This window comes from Neoarius graeffei, chromosome 21, assembly GCF_027579695.1.
Source record: "Neoarius graeffei isolate fNeoGra1 chromosome 21, fNeoGra1.pri, whole genome shotgun sequence".
Classification (NCBI taxonomy): domain Eukaryota; kingdom Metazoa; phylum Chordata; class Actinopteri; order Siluriformes; family Ariidae; genus Neoarius; species Neoarius graeffei.
In genome coordinates this window covers 12,536,470-12,554,646 of record NC_083589.1, presented here as the reverse complement: position 1 = coordinate 12,554,646, position 18,177 = coordinate 12,536,470, and the positions used below count along the sequence as shown (strand labels likewise).

General features: G+C 41.1%; 1 protein-coding gene across 3 annotated transcripts in view; it reads left to right on the top strand.

Annotated features, from left to right (window-relative positions):
- si:dkey-159a18.1 (sortilin) overlaps positions 1-18,177 on the top strand; it is a 31,570-nt gene that overhangs the window by 10,994 nt on the left and 2,399 nt on the right. The window contains exons 6-21 of one of the 3 annotated variants that reach the window (XM_060903888.1): positions 1,482-1,555; positions 4,444-4,490; positions 4,644-4,780; positions 4,863-4,946; positions 5,240-5,300; positions 7,594-7,749; positions 9,632-9,729; positions 9,800-9,899; positions 9,974-10,145; positions 11,307-11,500; positions 11,958-12,153; positions 12,273-12,389; positions 12,483-12,609; positions 12,754-12,860; positions 12,937-13,045; positions 16,312-16,758. In XM_060903888.1, the coding sequence (XP_060759871.1) occupies positions 1,482-1,555; positions 4,444-4,490; positions 4,644-4,780; positions 4,863-4,946; positions 5,240-5,300; positions 7,594-7,749; positions 9,632-9,729; positions 9,800-9,899; positions 9,974-10,145; positions 11,307-11,500; positions 11,958-12,153; positions 12,273-12,389; positions 12,483-12,609; positions 12,754-12,860; positions 12,937-13,045; positions 16,312-16,563 (2,031 nt within the window). In that variant the 3' untranslated portion in view covers positions 16,564-16,758. Of the gene's footprint in view, positions 1-1,481; positions 1,556-4,443; positions 4,491-4,643; positions 4,781-4,862; positions 4,947-5,239; positions 5,301-7,593; positions 7,750-9,631; positions 9,730-9,799; positions 9,900-9,973; positions 10,146-11,306; positions 11,501-11,957; positions 12,154-12,272; positions 12,390-12,482; positions 12,610-12,753; positions 12,861-12,936; positions 13,046-16,311; positions 16,759-18,177 lie in introns of those variants that run through there. The other 2 variants (XM_060903890.1, XM_060903889.1) reach the window with 2 other exon arrangements.

The window sequence follows — 18,177 nt, the reverse complement described above, 5'->3', positions numbered from 1 at the left end:
GCAAATGGAGATAGTAGTTTTACGTTTAAGCCTGACTACAGCTGTGCCTGCAATAATGATGTTTAATACTGTCTAATTATTGCGTATTCTCATGATAATGAGTCAGTTAGGCTATTTATTGATTATTATTACTAATTTTATTTTTTATTTAATATCAATTAATTTTGTTTAATGTAGTTATTGATGTATTTTATTGATTAATGTATTTATATTTTACACAATAATGAGATAACATACTAATTAAGTCATTATCATGAGAAAATGGCATTAAAAAATTACTGAAAGCATGGCCATTCTCAGCTTCGCTAACAAAGATGTACCTGTGATTAACTTTTTATTCTTAATAAAAGCAATCTTTTAGTTAAATCTATTATATTTTACTCCAAAATTCACAAATAATTTGTAAATAATTACTGTTGATTAAAAGTAGGCGGCACGATGGTGTAGTGGTTAGCACTGTCGCCTCACAGCAAGAAGGTTCTGGGTTTGAGCCCAGCGGCCGACGGGGGCCTTTCTGTGCGGAGTTTGCATGTTCTCCCCGTGTCTGTGTGGGTTTCCTCCAGGTGCTCTGGTTTCCCTCACAGTCCAAAGACATGCAGGTTAGGCTAATTTGTCGCTCTAAATTGACTGTGAGTGTGAATGGTTGTTTGTCTCCATGTGTCAGCCCTGTGATAACCTGGCGACTTGTCCAGGGTGTACCCCGCCTTTTGCCCGTAGTCAGCTGGGATAGGTTCCAACTTGCCCATGACCCTGCACAAGATAAGCGGTTATGGATGATGGATGGATGATTAAAAGTATTTTTTTATTAAAAAAGGAATTTTATGTTAATAAAGAATAGGAAAATAAATGTTGCATTTTTTGGTAATAAAATTTTCTTCATTTCATTTTTTTTTTTGCTTCCCAGCTGCTGTTAGCATGGCTGCCCACTGCTCTGGGTATGTGTGTGTGCTCATTGCTCACGTGTGTGTGCATGTGTGTGTTCACTGCTTCAGATGGGTTAAATGCAGAGAGGAATTTCACAAGTGTGTGATGAATAAAGTTGTGCTTTCTTTCTTTCTTTCTTTCTTTCTTTCTTCCTTTCTTTTTTCAAAAGTATCGTAAGAAAATTGAATTATGAACCCCATTTCGTGAATCGAGCCGAATTGTGAATCAGGTGAATTGTTACATGCCTATAACTAATGCAGTTCTTACTCTGTACTTATGGAGCTATCCTGTTATCTGGAATTTAATGTTGTCCTTGTACAGGGTCCAGTCTACTGCCTTTTAGGATCTTCAGGATTTTATCTTTTCGTTAGTTCAGGTGGAGCTGAAGCGTATTTGATGGATAGATGTGTAGATGCGATGTGTAGAAGACAAGTATAATTTTTCATTCTTCATCTTTGAATGCACCCGAGTATAATAAACCCGAGCTGGACGTTTTAGAGTCAGAACCCAGAGCTTAATCTTTACACACTGCTCTGTTTCTTGTGATATTTTGACAGGGCTCTCTATGGCTCTCGCAGAACTTTGGGCACAGCTGGTCTAAAATCCATGATGGAGTTTACTCTTTTACATGGTGAGATCAACTCTGCTTTAATACTATATACTGTGAGAGATTTGTTTATTTCTCTGTCTTATGTTTCTTTTTTTAATATCCTCATGAACTGTAAGTCAGTTTGTCCAGTGGAATAAGCACTAAGACCTCAGGCCAGGAAATGTTACTTCTGGAAGCATTCTACTCTAAAATAAGCTGTTTTGGTTTTAGTTGTGTGCTTCTATCTGCTGAACAAATGGTGAAGAAAGAGAAATATTTTAGATTAAATGCCTATCTTAGCGAGAAAATAAGAGCTATATGACATGTAGAAGGAGTCTTTTTTTATTTAGCACTTGGTCATATCAAGAAGAGAAAAATATTTCTTAAAATATATGAAAACCTTTGTTGGCCTGACATTCTTCACTGCTGTAATATCTAATGACACTGAGAAACCTAGGATTTCTTTGTTTCCCAGACTTTAATGGCGTCTTATAGATAAACTGCTGCCAACAGGCAACTGAATTAACTCCCTTCATTCATTCAGAAATGCTTCAAATATTCTCCTTTCTGTCTTTCTTAGCTGATTGGAGTTAAATGAGTTTTTGAGCTTAGTGAAATTTAAATTTACTACCTTTTGCTTGATTCGTTTTAATAATTGTTGAGCATTTGGATTATTTCATGCTCATCTTGAACTTTTAGAAATCATGATTTACCCAGGCGGCACGGTGGTGTGGTGGTTAGCGCTGTCGCCTCACAGCAAGAAGGTCCGGGTTCGAGCCCCGTGGCCGGCAAGGGCCTTTCTTTTTTTTTTTTTATTAATATTTTTATTAGGATTTTTTTTCATACAAACAAGAACAAGACATTACACAATTCAAAAAATTAAAATTAAAATAATTGATAAACAAATAACGAAGTTCTATTATGTAATAATTAAATATTAAAGCTGCACAGTACAAATAAAACCAAAAGGAAAAACAAACAAACAAAAAAAACCCTAAAATAAATAAAAAAAAGGGAGAGAGAGGGTCCGTCAGTTAGGGGGCAGAGACTGGAGAGAGTGGAAGAATGTAAGAAAGGGAAGCCACTTGTTATAAAATTTAGCAGAGTTACCGTTCACTGAATATCTGATCTTTTCCAACTTTAGAAAAGACATGACGTCATTGAGCTACTGACGACTCGAAGGAGCTTTAGTCGACTTCCAGTGAAGTAGAAGGTGGCGTCTTGCCAGTAAGGAAGTAAAAGCTAAAATATCCAATTGATGAGAGGTAAACCGGTTATGGTCCTCTGGGAGCCCGAATATGGCAACATGGGGGGAGACTTTTATGGTCACTGATAGTATTTTAGACATGGTATCAAAATAATTCAACCAGAAGCAAGAGAGTAGCGGACAAGAGTAGAACATATGGGTTAAATTGCAGGATGAGGCATGACATTTGTCGCATTTGTCAGCAATACTGGGATAGATTTGAGACAATCGAGCTTTGGAAAAATGGACTCTAAACAGTACTTTAAACTGTATAAGTGTGAGACGAGCACAGGATGAGCTTGTGTGAATTTTTTTAAGAGCAGTGTCCCACCAGTCATCCTCCAAGTTTAGATCCAGTTCATCTTCCCAGGCAATCTTAACTTTAGTAACTGGTGAGCAATCAAAAGAAAGAAGTTCGGTATAAACTTTAGAAATAAATGATTTTTGAAGTGAATCGCGGTTTAAAAACACCTCCCAGTGTAGAGTAGGCGGTAAGGAAGGAAAAACTGGAAACAAAGCTTTAGCGCAGTGTCTAATTTGAAAGTATCGAAAGAGATGAGAAGGTGGGAGATGAAATTCTTTTGAGAGATCTATAAAGCTGCGAAAAATACCATCCTTGTAAAGGTCTTTAAAACATTTCAGGCCTTTACTATGCCATGCAAGAAAGGTTGAATCTGTAAGCGGAGGTTGAAATAAATGATTCTTCAGTAAAGGAGCTAATGTAGATGCTGACTTAAATTTGAAGTGCTTCCTAAACTGATACCAAATTTTAAGTGTGGAGAGAACCACTTGATGGCAAGGGCCTTTCTGTGCGGAGTTTGCATGTTCTCCCCTTGCCCGCGTGGGTTTCCTCTGGGTGCTCCGGTTTCCTCCACAGTCCAAAGACATGCAGGTTAGGTTAACTGGTGACTCTACATTGACCGTAGGTGTGAATGTGAGTGTGAATGGTTGTCTGTGTCTATGTGTCAGCCCTGTGATGACCTGGTGACTTGTCCAGGGTGTACCCCGCCTTTCGCCCGTAGTCAGCTGGGATAGGCTCCAGCTTGCCTGCGACCCTGTAGAAGGATAAAGCGGCTAGAGATAATGAGATGAGATGATTTACCCAGATTTGTCCATGAATGACTCATTTTGGCAGCACATTCCAAAGTCCTATATCCAATCAGCCAATCATGTGGCAGCAGCACAATGCAGAACATCATGCAGATTCAGCTCAAGAGCTTCAGTTGATGTTCACATCAAACAGGAATCTATGGGATGAGTCTGTGGATTATTAAAGAGTGATTATTCGAGTTACTGTAGCCTTCTGGTGAACTCGAGCCAGTCTGATCTCTCTCATCAACATGGTGTTTCCACCCACAGAACTGCTGCTCACTGTAAGTTTTCTACAGACTGTTGCGTGTGAAAATCCCAGGAGATCAGCAGTTTCTGCAAAACTCAAACCAACAAAAGTCACAGAGGTCACACCTTTTCTTCATTCTGATGTTTGATTTCAACATTAACTGAAGCGCTTGATCTGTAGCTGCATTTTTTTTTTCAATTGCACTGACTGGATGAGCAGGTGCAAAAGTGTTCCTAAGAAAGTGGTTAGTGAGAGTATGAGGTAATTCTCTCTTTCCCTCTCATCAGTGGGGCTCAGCAGTCTTTTAATCTCACACATTGTCTTTTTGTCATTTTCTCTCTGAAGGGGATCCGGCGTCACTTTCTTTTTCAGTTATAGCCCTAAAGGCACAGGTGAGACTTCCTCAGTTATGATTGTTCCCATAAATCACATTAAAAATGACATTAAAGGTAAATAAATTCAAGCACAATCTATGTAGATGGTTTGTTTCTATGTATATTTTCATGATTATTTTTCTGTGCCTTTGGGATTCCAATTGAGTGTAGTGGAGGCAGACAGACGAGGAGACCTTTTACTGAGATGTACAAAGGACCTGGGAAGAACCTTCACTACCATTGCTCAGAATATCTTCTCCTTTGGATACATTGGAGGCTTCCTGTTCACCTCTGTCATGGAGAAACCGGTTGCAAAAATGCATCCACAATTAAATGTTTGGCCATGGGTTATAATTTTCTCTGCTTTAAGTGTGACTTGTTTGTGTGTAGGGTTCTCCTCGGGCCATTTATGTGTCTACGGACCATGGTGAACGATTCACTAAAGCCTTGCTCCCATCAGCCACCTCAGAGCAGGTGAGGAAGAAGAACTGAATGAACGCACACATTATATCCAACACACACACACACACACACACACACACACACACACACACACACACACACACACACACACACACAGAGAAATGCTTACGCAGATGGTTGGAGATTTGTAAGGATGCTGGTCTCAGTATATTTTTGTCAGTTCATCAGAAAAAAAGACTTTCTCCCACAACCTCTATGTTGACAGCGCACACACACACACACATGCACATACCTGTCTGATTCAGTCTTTATCCTACTTGCATGTTCCTACTCTCTGTTTTCAGTTCTACTCAGTTTTGGATGGTGATGAAGATATGATCTTTATGCATGTGGATAGCCCCGGAGGTACAGACCTACCAGACAATCTTTATCTCAAATTACCTCATTCTTGAAAACACTAATGCTTCAGGATAATGCTACAGAGTCTACACATGGATATAATCCTGGTTTAATGTTAAACCACTTGATGCGTGTACATACACAGAGTGCTGATGCTTGACCTGCTCACTTCTTACCAGACAAGTTCTTCAAAGTGCTGAAACATCAAGACTATTTAAGGCAATAACATGACAACCGACTTTTTTTGGGGTCAGAACATATAGGTCATATTTCACTAATCCTTCAAGGCTGAGATAAGGCAGAGGACAGTGTTCTTTTTCACCTAAAATGCAATGTCAGTGACTTTATGGCCCTGTTGGAACAGCTGACACATGCGATACATCCATCAGGGTTGAGCTCATGCACACATACAGTGGTGCTTGAAAGTTTGTGAACCCTTTAGAATTTTCTAGATTTCTGCATAAATATGACCTAAAACAGCATCAGATTTTCACACAAGTCCTAAAAGTAGATAAAGAGAACCCAGTTAAACACATGAGACAAAGATATTATACTTGGTCATTTATTTATTGAGGAAAATGATCCAATATTACGTATCTGTGAGTGGCAAAAGTATGTGAACCTCTAGGATTAGCAGTTAATTTGAAGGTGAAATTAGAGTCAGGTGTTTTCAATCAATGGGATGACAATCAGGTGTGAGTGGGCACCCTGTTTTATTTAAAGAACAGGGATTCCACAACACGTTTGTGGAAGTGTATCATGGCATGAACAAAGGAGATTTCTGAGGACCTCAGAAAAAGCGTTGTTGATGCTCATCAGGCTGGAAAAGTTTACAAAACCATCTCTAAAGAGTTTGGACTCCACCAATCCACAGTCAGACAGATTGTGTGCAAATGGAAGAAATTCAGGACCATTGTTACCGTCCCCAGGAGTGGTCAACCAACAAAGATCACTCCAAGAGCAAGGCGTGTAATAGTCGGCGAGGTCACAAAGGACCCCAGGGTAACTTCTAAGCAACTGAAGGCCTCTCTCACATTGGCTAATGTTCATGAGTCTACCATCAGGAGAACACTGAACAACAATGGTGTGCATGGCAGGGTTGCAAGGAGAAAGCCACTGCTCTCCAAAAAGCACATTGCTGCTCATCTGCAGTTTGCTAAAGATCACGTGGACAAGCCAGAAGGCTACTGGAAAAATGTTTTGTGGATGGATGAGACCAAAATAGAACTTTTTGGTTTAAATGAGAAGCATTATGTTTGGAGAAAGGAAAACACTGCATTCCAGCATAAGAACCCATTAAATGGTCACAGTACATGAAGGTGTGCCGTACCTTCCTCAAAGACATTGGTCAGATACACTCCTCGCAGTGATGTCACATTTGTAAAGTCACTCTTCCTTTCACCACCAAACAAATGGCGTTCAAGAGACTTGGAGTACAGGATGCCGCGGTCATCAGATGTATACACAGTCCCGAAATGCGTCTCATCTACATCTGTGAAACATGGTGGTGGTAGTATCGTGATTTGGGCCTGTTTTGCTGCATCTAGGCCAGGACGGCTTGCCATCATTGATGGAACAATGAATTCTGAATTATACCAGCAAATTCTAAAGGAAAATGTCAGGACATCTGTCCATGAACTGAATCTCAAGAGAAGGTGGGCCATGCAGCAAGACAACAACCCTAAGCACACAAGTCGTTCTACCAAAGAATGGTTAAAGAAGAATAAAGTTAACATTTAGGAATGGTCAAGTCAAAGTCCTGACCTTAATCCAATCGAAATGTTGTGGAAGGACCTGAAGCGAGCAGTTCATGTGAGGAAACCCACCAACATCCCAGAGTTGAAGCTGTTCTGTACGGAGGAATGGGCTAAAATTCCTCCAAGCCGGTGTGCACGACTGATCAACAGTTACCGGAAACGTTTAGTCACAGTTATTGCTGCACAAGGGGGTCACACCAGATACTGAAAGCAAAGGTTCACATACTTTTGCCACTCACAGATACGTAATATTGGATCATTTTCCTCAATAAATAAATGACCAAGTATAATATTTTTGTCTCATGTGTTTAACTGGGTTCTCTTTATCTACTTTTAGGACTTGTGTGAAAATCTGATGATGTTTTAGGTCATATTTATGCAGAAATATAGAAAATTCTATAGGGTTCACAAACTTTCAAGCACCACTGTATAAACAGAAGTTTGACAGGAACAAAGACACCTTGATTAACCTGAATGGCACAGATATTATTTTCGGAGTCATACCACTACATTCTTTTCACACTGTGATCCCATGCTTGTAGATGAGACGCATTTTGGGACTGTGTATACATCTGATGACCGCGGCATCCTGTACTCCAAGTCTCTTGAACACCATTTGTTTGGTGGTGAAAGGAAGAGTGACTTTACAAATGTGACATCACTGCGAGGAGTGTATCTGACCAACGTCATTGAGGAGGGTACGGCACACCTTCATGCACTGTGACCATTTAAGATACAGTGTCTTGAAAAAGTATTCATACCCCTTGAACTTTTTCACATTTTTCTACCTTACAATCACAAACTTAAAAGTTTTTTATTGAGATTTTATGTGATAGACCAACACAGAGTAGCACATAATTGTGAAGTGAAACAAAAATGATAAATGGTCTTCAAAATTTTAAATAAATAAAAATCTGAAAAATGTGGTGTGCATTAGCATTCAGCCCCCTGTACTCTGATCCCTCTAAATACAATCCAGTGTAATCAATTGCCTTCAGAAGTCATCTAATTAGTTAATAGAGTCCTACTGTGTGTAATTTACTCTCAGCATAAATACACTTGTTCTGTGAAGGCCTCAGTGGTTTGTTAGAGAACACTGAAGAGCAAACAGCATCATGAAGACCAAAGAACTCACCAGACAGGTCAGGGATAAAGTTCTAGAGAAGTTTAAAGCAGGGTTAAGTTATAAAAAAATATCCCAAGCTCTGAACATCTCAAGAAGCACTGTTCAATCCATCATTCAAAAATGGAAAAAGTATGGCACAACTGCAAACCTACCAAGACATGGCCGTCCATCTAAACTGACAGAGCGAGCAAGGAGAGCACTGGTCAGAGAAGCAGCCAAGAGGCCCATGATCACTCTGGAGGAGCTGCAGAAATCCACAACTCAGGTGGGAGAATCTGTGCACAGGACAACTATAAGTCGTACACTCCACAAATCTGGCCTTTTTGGAAGAGTGGCAAGAAGAAAGCCATTGTTGAAAGACAGGCATAAGAAGTCCCGTTTGCAGTTTGCCAGAAGCCATGTAGGGGACACAGCAAACATGTGGAAGAAGGTGCTTTGGTCAGATGAGACCAAAGTTGAACTTTTTGGCCTAAATGCGAAGCGCTATGTGTGGCGGAAAACTAACACTGCTCATCACCCTGCACACACCATCCCCACTGTGAAACATAGTGGTGGAAGCATCATGCTATGGGGATGCTTTTCTTCAGCAGGGACAGGGAAGCTGGTCAGAGTTGATGGGAAGATGGATGGAGCTAAATACAGGGCAATCCTGGAAGAAAACCTGTTGGAGGCTGCAAAAGACTTGAGACTGGGAAGGAGATTCACCTTCCAGCAAGACAATGACCCTAAACATACAGCCAGAGCTACAATGGAATAGTTTAGATCAAAGAATATTCATGTGTTTGAATGGCCCAGCCAAAATCCAGACCTAAATCCCATTGAGCATCTGGCAAGACTTGAAAATTGCTGTTCACAGACGCTCTGCATCCAATCTGGCTGAGCTTGAGCTATTTTGCAAAGAAGAATGGGCAAAAATTTCAGTGTCTAGATGTGCAAAGCTGGTAGAGACATACCACAAAAGACTTGCAGCTGTAATTGCAGCAAAAGGTGGCTCTACAAAGTATTGATGCAGGGGGGCTGAATACTAATGCACATCACATTTTACAGATTTTTATTTGTTTAAAATTTTGAAGACCATTTATCATTTTCGTTTCACTTCACAATTATGTGCTACTCTGTGTTGGTCTATCACATAAAATCTTATAAAAAAAAACTTTTAAGTTCGTGGTTGTAAGGTGGAAAAATGTGAAAAAGTTCAAGGGGTATGAATACTTTTTCAAGGCACTGTATTAAGATCATTTAAGACAGGTCTCTGTGTTGTATGTGGAATAGGAATTCATTTAAAATATTTTTAAGGTAAACTGGATTATTAAAGGTTTCTCAAGGTTTCACACGCAGTGTGTTTTATATCTACAGTCTTAGCAAAGTTAGTGATTGCATTTTATCAAAAGGCTCTTCACTTATGCCAAGCATGTGCTCATGTTATGGATTCTAAAGCACATTGTTTGTTACAGGTGGACGAATTTGCACAGTCATCACCTTCAATAACGGTGGAAAATGGTGGCCACTGAAAAAGCCAAAAAACGTGGAATGTGAAGGAAGCGTTAAAAGGGTACATAAATTTGGTATTAACATCCTGTTTCGGAGCAGACAGCAATAACACCATTGTGTGTATGTTTCAGTGTAACCTGCACATTCATGGAGAGCACAGCCACTACAGCGGCGTTTCTCCCATGCTGCCTCTGTCTCATCCTTCTGCTGTTGGCCTGATCATTGCTCATGGTAACAGATCCAACGTAGCTTTAGCTATAGTCATTATCACCCAGTGCAGAAGCTTACAGCCTCTATTTTCACAGGCAGTGTCGGGGAATCCATTTCAGCTTCAAAGCCAGATGTGTACGTTTCCTCAGATGGAGGCTACAACTGGATATGTGCACTGAAGGGACCTCACCACTACAGCATACTGGATTCAGGTGGCCTGATTGTGGCTGTGGAGGTTCGCCGAGATCGACAGGTTAATGCTATAAAGTAAGTTCAAGGGTGAGGGGAAAGTCACATAATCGATGTACAAATCATAACAATTAAAGCCTGTTTGTACACTCACTGGCCACTTTATTAGGAACACCCATACACACACCTGCTGTTTTATGCAGTTCTCTAATCAGCCAATCCCTTGCCAGCAGTGCATAAAATCATGCAGATGGGAAAAATTGTGATCTCAAAGTGTGACTTTCACTGTGGCATGGGTGTTGGTTTGTGCCAGATGGACTGGTTTGAGTATTTCAGAAACTGCTGATCTCCTGAGGTTTTCAGACACAACAGTCTCTAGAGTTTACACAGAATGGTGCGAAAAACAAAAAAACATCGAGGGAGTGAGTGACAGTTCTGTGGGCGGAAACAAAACGCCTTGTTGATAAGAGAGGTCAGAGGAAAACGGTCAGATTGGTTCGAGCTGCCAGGAAGGATATAATAACTCATATAATCAGTCTTTACAACCGTGGTGAGCAGAAAAGCATCTCAGCATGCAACAGCAGAAGAACACATTGGGTTCCACTCCTGCAGCCAAGAACAGGAATCTTAGAGTCAAGAACAAGTTCCTATTAATGTGGCCAGTGAGTGTACATTGACAGAGTTCACATGGATGTAGCCAATCTCATCTCATCTCATTATCTCTAGCCGCTTTATCCTGTTCTACAGGGTCGCAGGCAAGCTGGAGCCTATCCCAGCTGACTACGGGCGAAAGGCGGGGTACACCCTGGACAAGTCGCCAGGTCATCACAGGGCTGACACATAGACAACCATTCACACTCACATTCACACCTACAGTCAATTTAGAGTCACCAGTTAACCTAACCTGCATGTCTTTGGAGTGTGGGGGAAACCGGAGCACCCGGAGGAAACCCACGCGGACATGGGGAGAACATGCAAACTCCGCACAGAAAGGCCCTCACCGGCCACGGGGCTCGAACCCGGACCTTCTTGCTGTGAGGCAACGGTGCTAACCACTACACCACCGTGCCGGCCTGTAGCCAATCTAAGAAACTTAATTTAACGCCAGTAAAAAAATTTTCAGATATTCTTTTTGCCTAACTGTTCAGTGTTGATCAGTGTAAATATTAAATGCATTAGTTCTGCTCATAGCTGCAAATGATTTTATTCTTTAACTCTCTCTCGTGTGTTTGTTTTCAGGTTCTCCACAGATGAGGGTCAATGTTGGAAGACTTATAATTTCACAGAGCATCCCATCTTCTTTGCCGGCCTCACATCTGAACCTGGTACTAAGTCTCTGAACATCAGTGTGTTTGGTTACCGGCTGTACGATAATAATCAGCCCTTGTGGGTTGCAGTGACTATAGACTTTGAGCAGATTCCAACCAGAGAATGTGAGTAAAATATAGGGGCTATGAGTAAAGATGCAAAAAACTTTAACTTCTGGAAAATTTTCTTGTCTTTCATTTGTTGCACATTATAATAATTCAGTACGAATGTACTTCCACAGTCCGTGCACAGTGTGTATTATGGGATAATTACTTTCAAAATGAATTAAAACTGTATTCAGTGACATTACTAATTTTAACATGTTTTTGTAACTTTTGTCCCCTCATTTTTTCTCTTTTGTTGCTTGAAAAGTCTTCTATTGAAATATAACCCTATAAATAATCCCTTTATGTCTACTACTTCAGTGAAACACATAAGTGTCTGTACAGTTCATCATTTTTGTCAGCCTACATCAGCTTCTTTTTCTACTGCAGTCATATAAGAATAAAGAATGTAATACGTACATTAAACCAGTATTACAGCAATATTAAGACATTTCTCTGACTGTTGGTGATGTACCAGGTGTTGAGCAGGACTACGTGAAGTGGTTGGCCCATTCTGATGAGGGAGAACAGGATTCAGAGATAGATGGATGTGTCTTAGGCTACAAGGAAACTTTTGAAAGGCTGAGGAAGATGTCAGTGTGCAGAAAGGGGCGTGACTACATGGTCAGTAAGCAACAGAGACCGTGTCCCTGCACCAGAGAAGATTACATGTGGTAATGACACTGCAGTATCCTGTGGCATACAGTATTTCTTGCATCAACAGATTATGTATCAGATCTGTAAGACTTTCATCAAGTGAACCAATCTCTGTCCATTTACGTCTTTATTTTAGCGATTATGGTTATTACCACCTTGAAAACAGCTCTGAATGTGTGAAACAGCCTGAGTTCACAAACAAAACACTGGAGCTCTGTTTCAATGGGGAGTTAGAGGAGCTCCAGACAACAGGGCATGTGATATTCCATATCTTTATTTCATTTAATCTCGTATACATACAGGTCTACAGACACAGATTCACCATAATGACACTTTATATTTAAAGGTATCGGAAGATCCCCAGTGATAAATGTGAGGGTGGCTTTAGCCCTGTACGCCAAATGAATGCTGCCGAAATGCATTGTGGGAATATCAGCCAGCCCTCTGCTACAAACCATCAGCCGACTAAACTAGTGAGTAAAAGTGAATTCCTTCATTTCTACGTTTAGGTGTAGTGAGAATGGATTTAGTGTCTTTAGCAGGTAGCTGATCTGCTTGAGGTTACTTCAGTATTTGAACAATACAATTTTTAATAATGAAAAAGCTGTATCTTCCAGAAGGTGGTGTGGTTGCTGACTGTGATCAGTGTCAGTCTGGGGACTGTCGCTCTGGCTGTCGTTACTGCAGTTATCATAATGGTCAGGAGGATGAACTATAGGCAAAGGTATGGCTCCAGAATTCATTGGTGGGTTTGTTCTCCTCTACTGTTCCACATTCACTCATAGTTCCTGCCTCTACAGGTCAACTTCATACCAATTCTCAGCTCTTCAGCTCCATGATGAACTGTGTGTTGCCTCTGAGACCACTCCAAGAAGTAACCAAGCCATCTACCAAGAAGACTCAGATGATGTGAGCAGATAATTAAAACACACACTGTGCATTGCATTCAACTGAACCCTATAAGCAGTATTATAGTTTTTCGATAGAATGTTTCTCTGCAGATCAATACTGCAGTGCTGTGTTCTGCATTAACATCTAAACAATATTGTCATAAACTTTGGACTGGATTTCCAGTTAGATCTAGATCAAGGTTCACACCTTAATTTCAGGTTCTCACTCCACTTCTTAATGCACACTACCCTGTACAGTTTCAAGTTCTCCTAATACCAAACACCCTTATTCCTACTCAAGGAGGTTTTGGAACTTGCTTATAAGTTGGCTAGTGTGTGTTTAGGGCAAAGAAAACTAGTGTCTATTCACTCTATTGGAGTGCAGCCATTTTGTAACATTGTCTAAATTCTTTTTGTCTAAATGGACAAATTATTCAAATCAAATTCAGTTTTATCTTTATAGCACTTTTAATGATAGACATTATCACAAAGCTGCAGATGTACAGTTGCAATCAGAAGTTTACATATATGGACATGAATGTCATGGCTTTTACCCAACTTTTATCAATACCACGGTCCAAGTGTTATTTAGCAAGTTTTCTAACATCTCCTACAGATGTAACTAGCATCTAGTTGAAATGAATGGACTTGGCTTGTGATCAAAAGCTATCGAGTCGACATCTTTGCTAACAGCCAAAGATCAAGCAAGTGCAACAACACATAGCAAGGCAGATAATGTAATATTACTTACTCATTCAACAGAAAGAAGCCCAGCTTCTTGCAGCATCTGTCTTGCAGTCTTTTATCTCTCTTTGCCCTCACCAACAAGTAAAATCCAGTCCAAGATTTACTCTTGTCCGGTTTCTTGCTTGGTCACAATCTCTTTTTCTCTTCCTGGCTTCCTCCAACAGCATCTTCTTTGGTCTCTTCACCTCTCCTATGATGTCCATACTGAGAATACAGATTTAGTGTCTTCTTATAGACAGTGTTGCTGCCTGATTTTCAAAGCTGGCTGTGGTGCCATAAAGTGTTATGCAGTTCTCGCTAGAGGTCTCCAGGATGCACCACCAGAGTAACACAGTGCTATAACTGGTGACCAAGATGTGGATTTGGAAAGAAGACAAGCCATTCTCTCTGTTACAAGTCAATATATCATCAAAATTATTTTAAAGCTGATATTTTAAGGTAAAATTCTTATATAATGTTGCTTTAAGATTAATCAGCTTTATCCTCCTCAACCAACTTTGATGTGTCATTGTCATTGTCCTGTTGAAACACACAATTGTGTCCAAGTTTCTGATGATTTAAGTCCTTCCATTTTGTGCAATTCACCAGTTCCACTGGCAGCAGACCAGCCCCAGAGCCTGATGCTACCACCACCATGCTTAATAGTGGGTACAGTACCTCTGTACCTTTGGTCATTGTGGCCAAACAACTCAATCTTTGTCTCATCTGACCATAAAACTTTCCTCCAAAAGGCTTTTTCTTTGTCCATGTGGTCAGATGCAAAACTGAGTCAAGCTTGAAGGTGTTGATTTTGGAGCAGGGGCTTCTTTCTTGGATGGCAGCCTCTCAGTTCATGGTGATGTAAAATTCACCTGACTGTAGACAGTGTTCCAGTAGTTTCCAGTTCATGACAGACCTTGGTGGTTCCTGACCATCCAAACCAATTTCCTCTGAGGGGGACAGTTTGGGTCATCTTCCAGCTAAGTGGCTCCCCCTCCTAATACCTTGTACTTACATACAGTTGTTTGAACTGATGATCTTGGACTCCACAGTTGTTTAGAAATGGCGCCAGGAGACATTCCTGAGTGTAACTCTATGATCCTCTTTCTCAGATCTGCACTGAGCTCCTTGGACTTTCCCATTGTACTGTCTGTTGGTCAGTCAAATGAGTGTCAAACAAATCCTTTTTATATTGTACACAGAGAATCTACCAGCTGTAGTCAGTCATCACAATCATTCTACCACAGAAAAAAAAAATAGTTTAACCATTGAAAGTCCAATATTGCCACGGCATTCATGTCTGTGGATGTAAACTTTTGACTGCAACTGTACCATGACAGGAGTCTACTACACCTCCAGCCAGAAAGAAATCAAGGCTGCTTTAACAAAACACTAGCCACTATAACACCATGATGACAAAGGATTTATCAAACAGTGTATGATATAATAACTACTGAGTGACTGTTTTGTATCAATCGTGTCTGTTTACCATTTTCAATTTCTGTATTAGTATATATTTTTAATTAGAATTAGCTTAAAAATCCAGTACATGTTCATTATAAATATGACGTTGTCATGTAACAGGGACATTGACAATTGCATAAATGCTTTCATTAATAGTAACTGGCCATTTCAAGCAAATCCAAAACATAAGACACAAATCCAAAAATACAGAACAGGCAGTGGGTCAGGCAGTGTGCAGAGTATCCAAGAACAAGGCAAAAATCAAGAAACAATGAAATTATGTCGAGGTCAAAACCAGAAATAAAGTCCACATAGTTCTTTGAAAATATTCCAATTGCTGGACGAAAAATTGTACACATTAATTCCTAGGTTTTGATTATTTTGGAGACCCTGGTTATGGTCCAGGTTAGCCAGTGCATACGTCCATGAAATGTATGTGGGAGGATTGTGTACTTATTCAAGGCATTGTATATCAGAATCAAGTTTATTGCCAAGTATGTTCTCACATACAAGGAATTTGCTTTGGTGATTGGTGCTTGAACAGTTAAGACAGAAGATTTAGCAAAGACAAAGGTAGCTCTATACATAGAATAAAAAATAGAAGAATCAGAAATATGCAAATTTGAAAAGTGGACAAACTTAAGGGCTATGTGCATGAGTTGTTGAAGTCCAAGCTGTACAGTATGTCCTGGAATGTGCAAAAATAGGTCACATGATGAAGACAGAGAAGAGACATAAGAATGTATGAGAGGAAGAGAATGTGTGTAATGGGCTAAGTCAATAACCAAGCTGTACAGTGTGTGCTGGAATGTGCAATAAAGGTTCACAGAATGAAGATGTATGACATGACCTTGAAATGTGCAAAATCGCAGTTCAGAGACAAAGTGCATTAATATTACAGATTGGAAGTGTGAGGTTAGAATCAGTGGGGTTCTCTGACCTTACTGATGAGGCAACTGCAGTGGGGGAAAAAGCTGGTCTTATGGCATGAGGTTTTGGTTCTAATGGACCGTAGCCTCCTACCAGAGGGGAGTGATTCAAAAAGTTTGTGTCCAGGTGAGAGGGGTCCCCCATAATCCTTTCTGCCCTCCTCAGGGTCCTGGACCCGTGCAGGTCCTGAAGAGACAGAAGGTTGCAGCCAATTGTCCTGTCAGCAGAGTGAATGATGCACTGCAGTCTGCCCTTGTCCCTGGCAGTGGCAGCAGTGTACCAGACAGTGATGGAGAAGGTGAGGATGGACTCAGTGATGGTGGTATAAAAGTGCACCATCTGTTTGCTCTGTCTTTGGCAGATCAAACTTCTTCAACTGCTACAGGAAATACATCTTCTGCTGTGCTTTCTTGGTGAGAGACCAAGTAGTCATCTTGCACTTAAGGTCCTGGGTGATTATAGTGCCCAGGAAGGGAAAATACTCCACAGAGGTTACTGGGGAGTCAAACAGGGTGATGGGGAGGATGTGGCAGAGCTCCTCCTGAAGTCTACAATCATCTTCACTGTCTTTAGAGTATTAAGCTCTAAGTTGTTCTGCCTGCACCAGGATACCAGATGGTCAATCTCCCACCTGTAGGCAGATTCATCCTCATCAGAGATGAGTCCAACGAGGGTGGTGTCGTCTGTGAACTTTAGGAGCTTGACAGACTGATGACTGGAGGTGCAGCTGTTGGTGTACAGGGAGAAGAGTAGAACAGAAAGGACGCAGCCTTGGGGGGGATCCAGTGCTGATGGTTCAGGAGTCAAAGACGTGTTTCCCCAGCTTCACGTGCTGCTTCCTATCAGACAGGAAGTCAGTGATCCACCTGCAGGTGGAGTCAGGCACACTCAGCTGGGAGAGCTTGTCCTGCAGAAGAGCTGGGATGATCATGTTGAAGGCAGAACTGAAATCCATAAACATGATCCTAGCATAGGTTCCTAGGGAGTCCAGGTGCTGAGAGGATGAAATGAAATGCCATGTTGACAACATCATCTGCAGATCTGTTGGGTCTGTAGGCAAACTGCATGGGGTCCAGGAGTGAGTCAGTGATGGCTTTAAGATGGTAAAGCACAAGGCACTCAAAGGATTTCATAACCACAGAAGTCAGGGCGATGGGTCTGTAGTCATTCAATCCTGTGATCCTTGGCTTTTTGGGGACAGGGATAATGGTGGAGGCCTTGAAGCAGGCTGGATATAGCATGTCTCCAGTGAGGTGTTGAAGATGTCTGTGAACACCAGAGACAGCTGATCAGCACAGTGCTTCAGGGTAAATGGTGAGACGGAGTCAGGATCTGTTGCTTTGTGGGGGTTCAGCTTCTTAAAGAGCTTATTGACTTCTCTCTCCAGAATGGAGAGAGTTGAAGCTGTGGTGGTGGGTGAATGGACCTCCGAGGTGTGAAGTTGTAGAGAGGCCCTGGCAGCAGTAGAGGTGGAGGAGGTGGAGTGGTGGGCTGGAGCTGGAGTCTGGAGTCACAGGGGATGTTATCAGGACAGTCCCAATGTCTTTCAAAGCAACAGTAGAACTCATTCAGTAGGTTGGCCAGGTGCAAGTCATTAACAGAGTGGGGAGGCTGAAGGTTTGTAGTTAGTGATCTATCTGAGCCCTTTGCAGACAGATGTAGAGTTGTTGGCTGAAAACTGGTGTTGAGTTTCTCAGAGGACAATCATTTAGCTTCTCTCACCACCTTGCTAAATTTGTTCCTAGACTCTTTAAACCTGTTCCTGTACCCACTTCTGAACTCTTCTTCCTTTTGTACCCTTAGCTGTCTGAGTTTATTTGTGAACCAGGGTTTGTTATTATTGTAACTCACCTTGGTTCATGATGGAATGCAGCAGTCATCACAGAAGCTGATGTAGGATGTCACAGCCTCTGTGTACTCATCCAGACAATTGGTAGCAGTCCTGAACACATCCCAGTTTGTACAGTCCAAGCATGCTTGAAGGTTCTCCACAGTCTCATTTCTCCACATCTTTCATGTCCTCACTGCAGG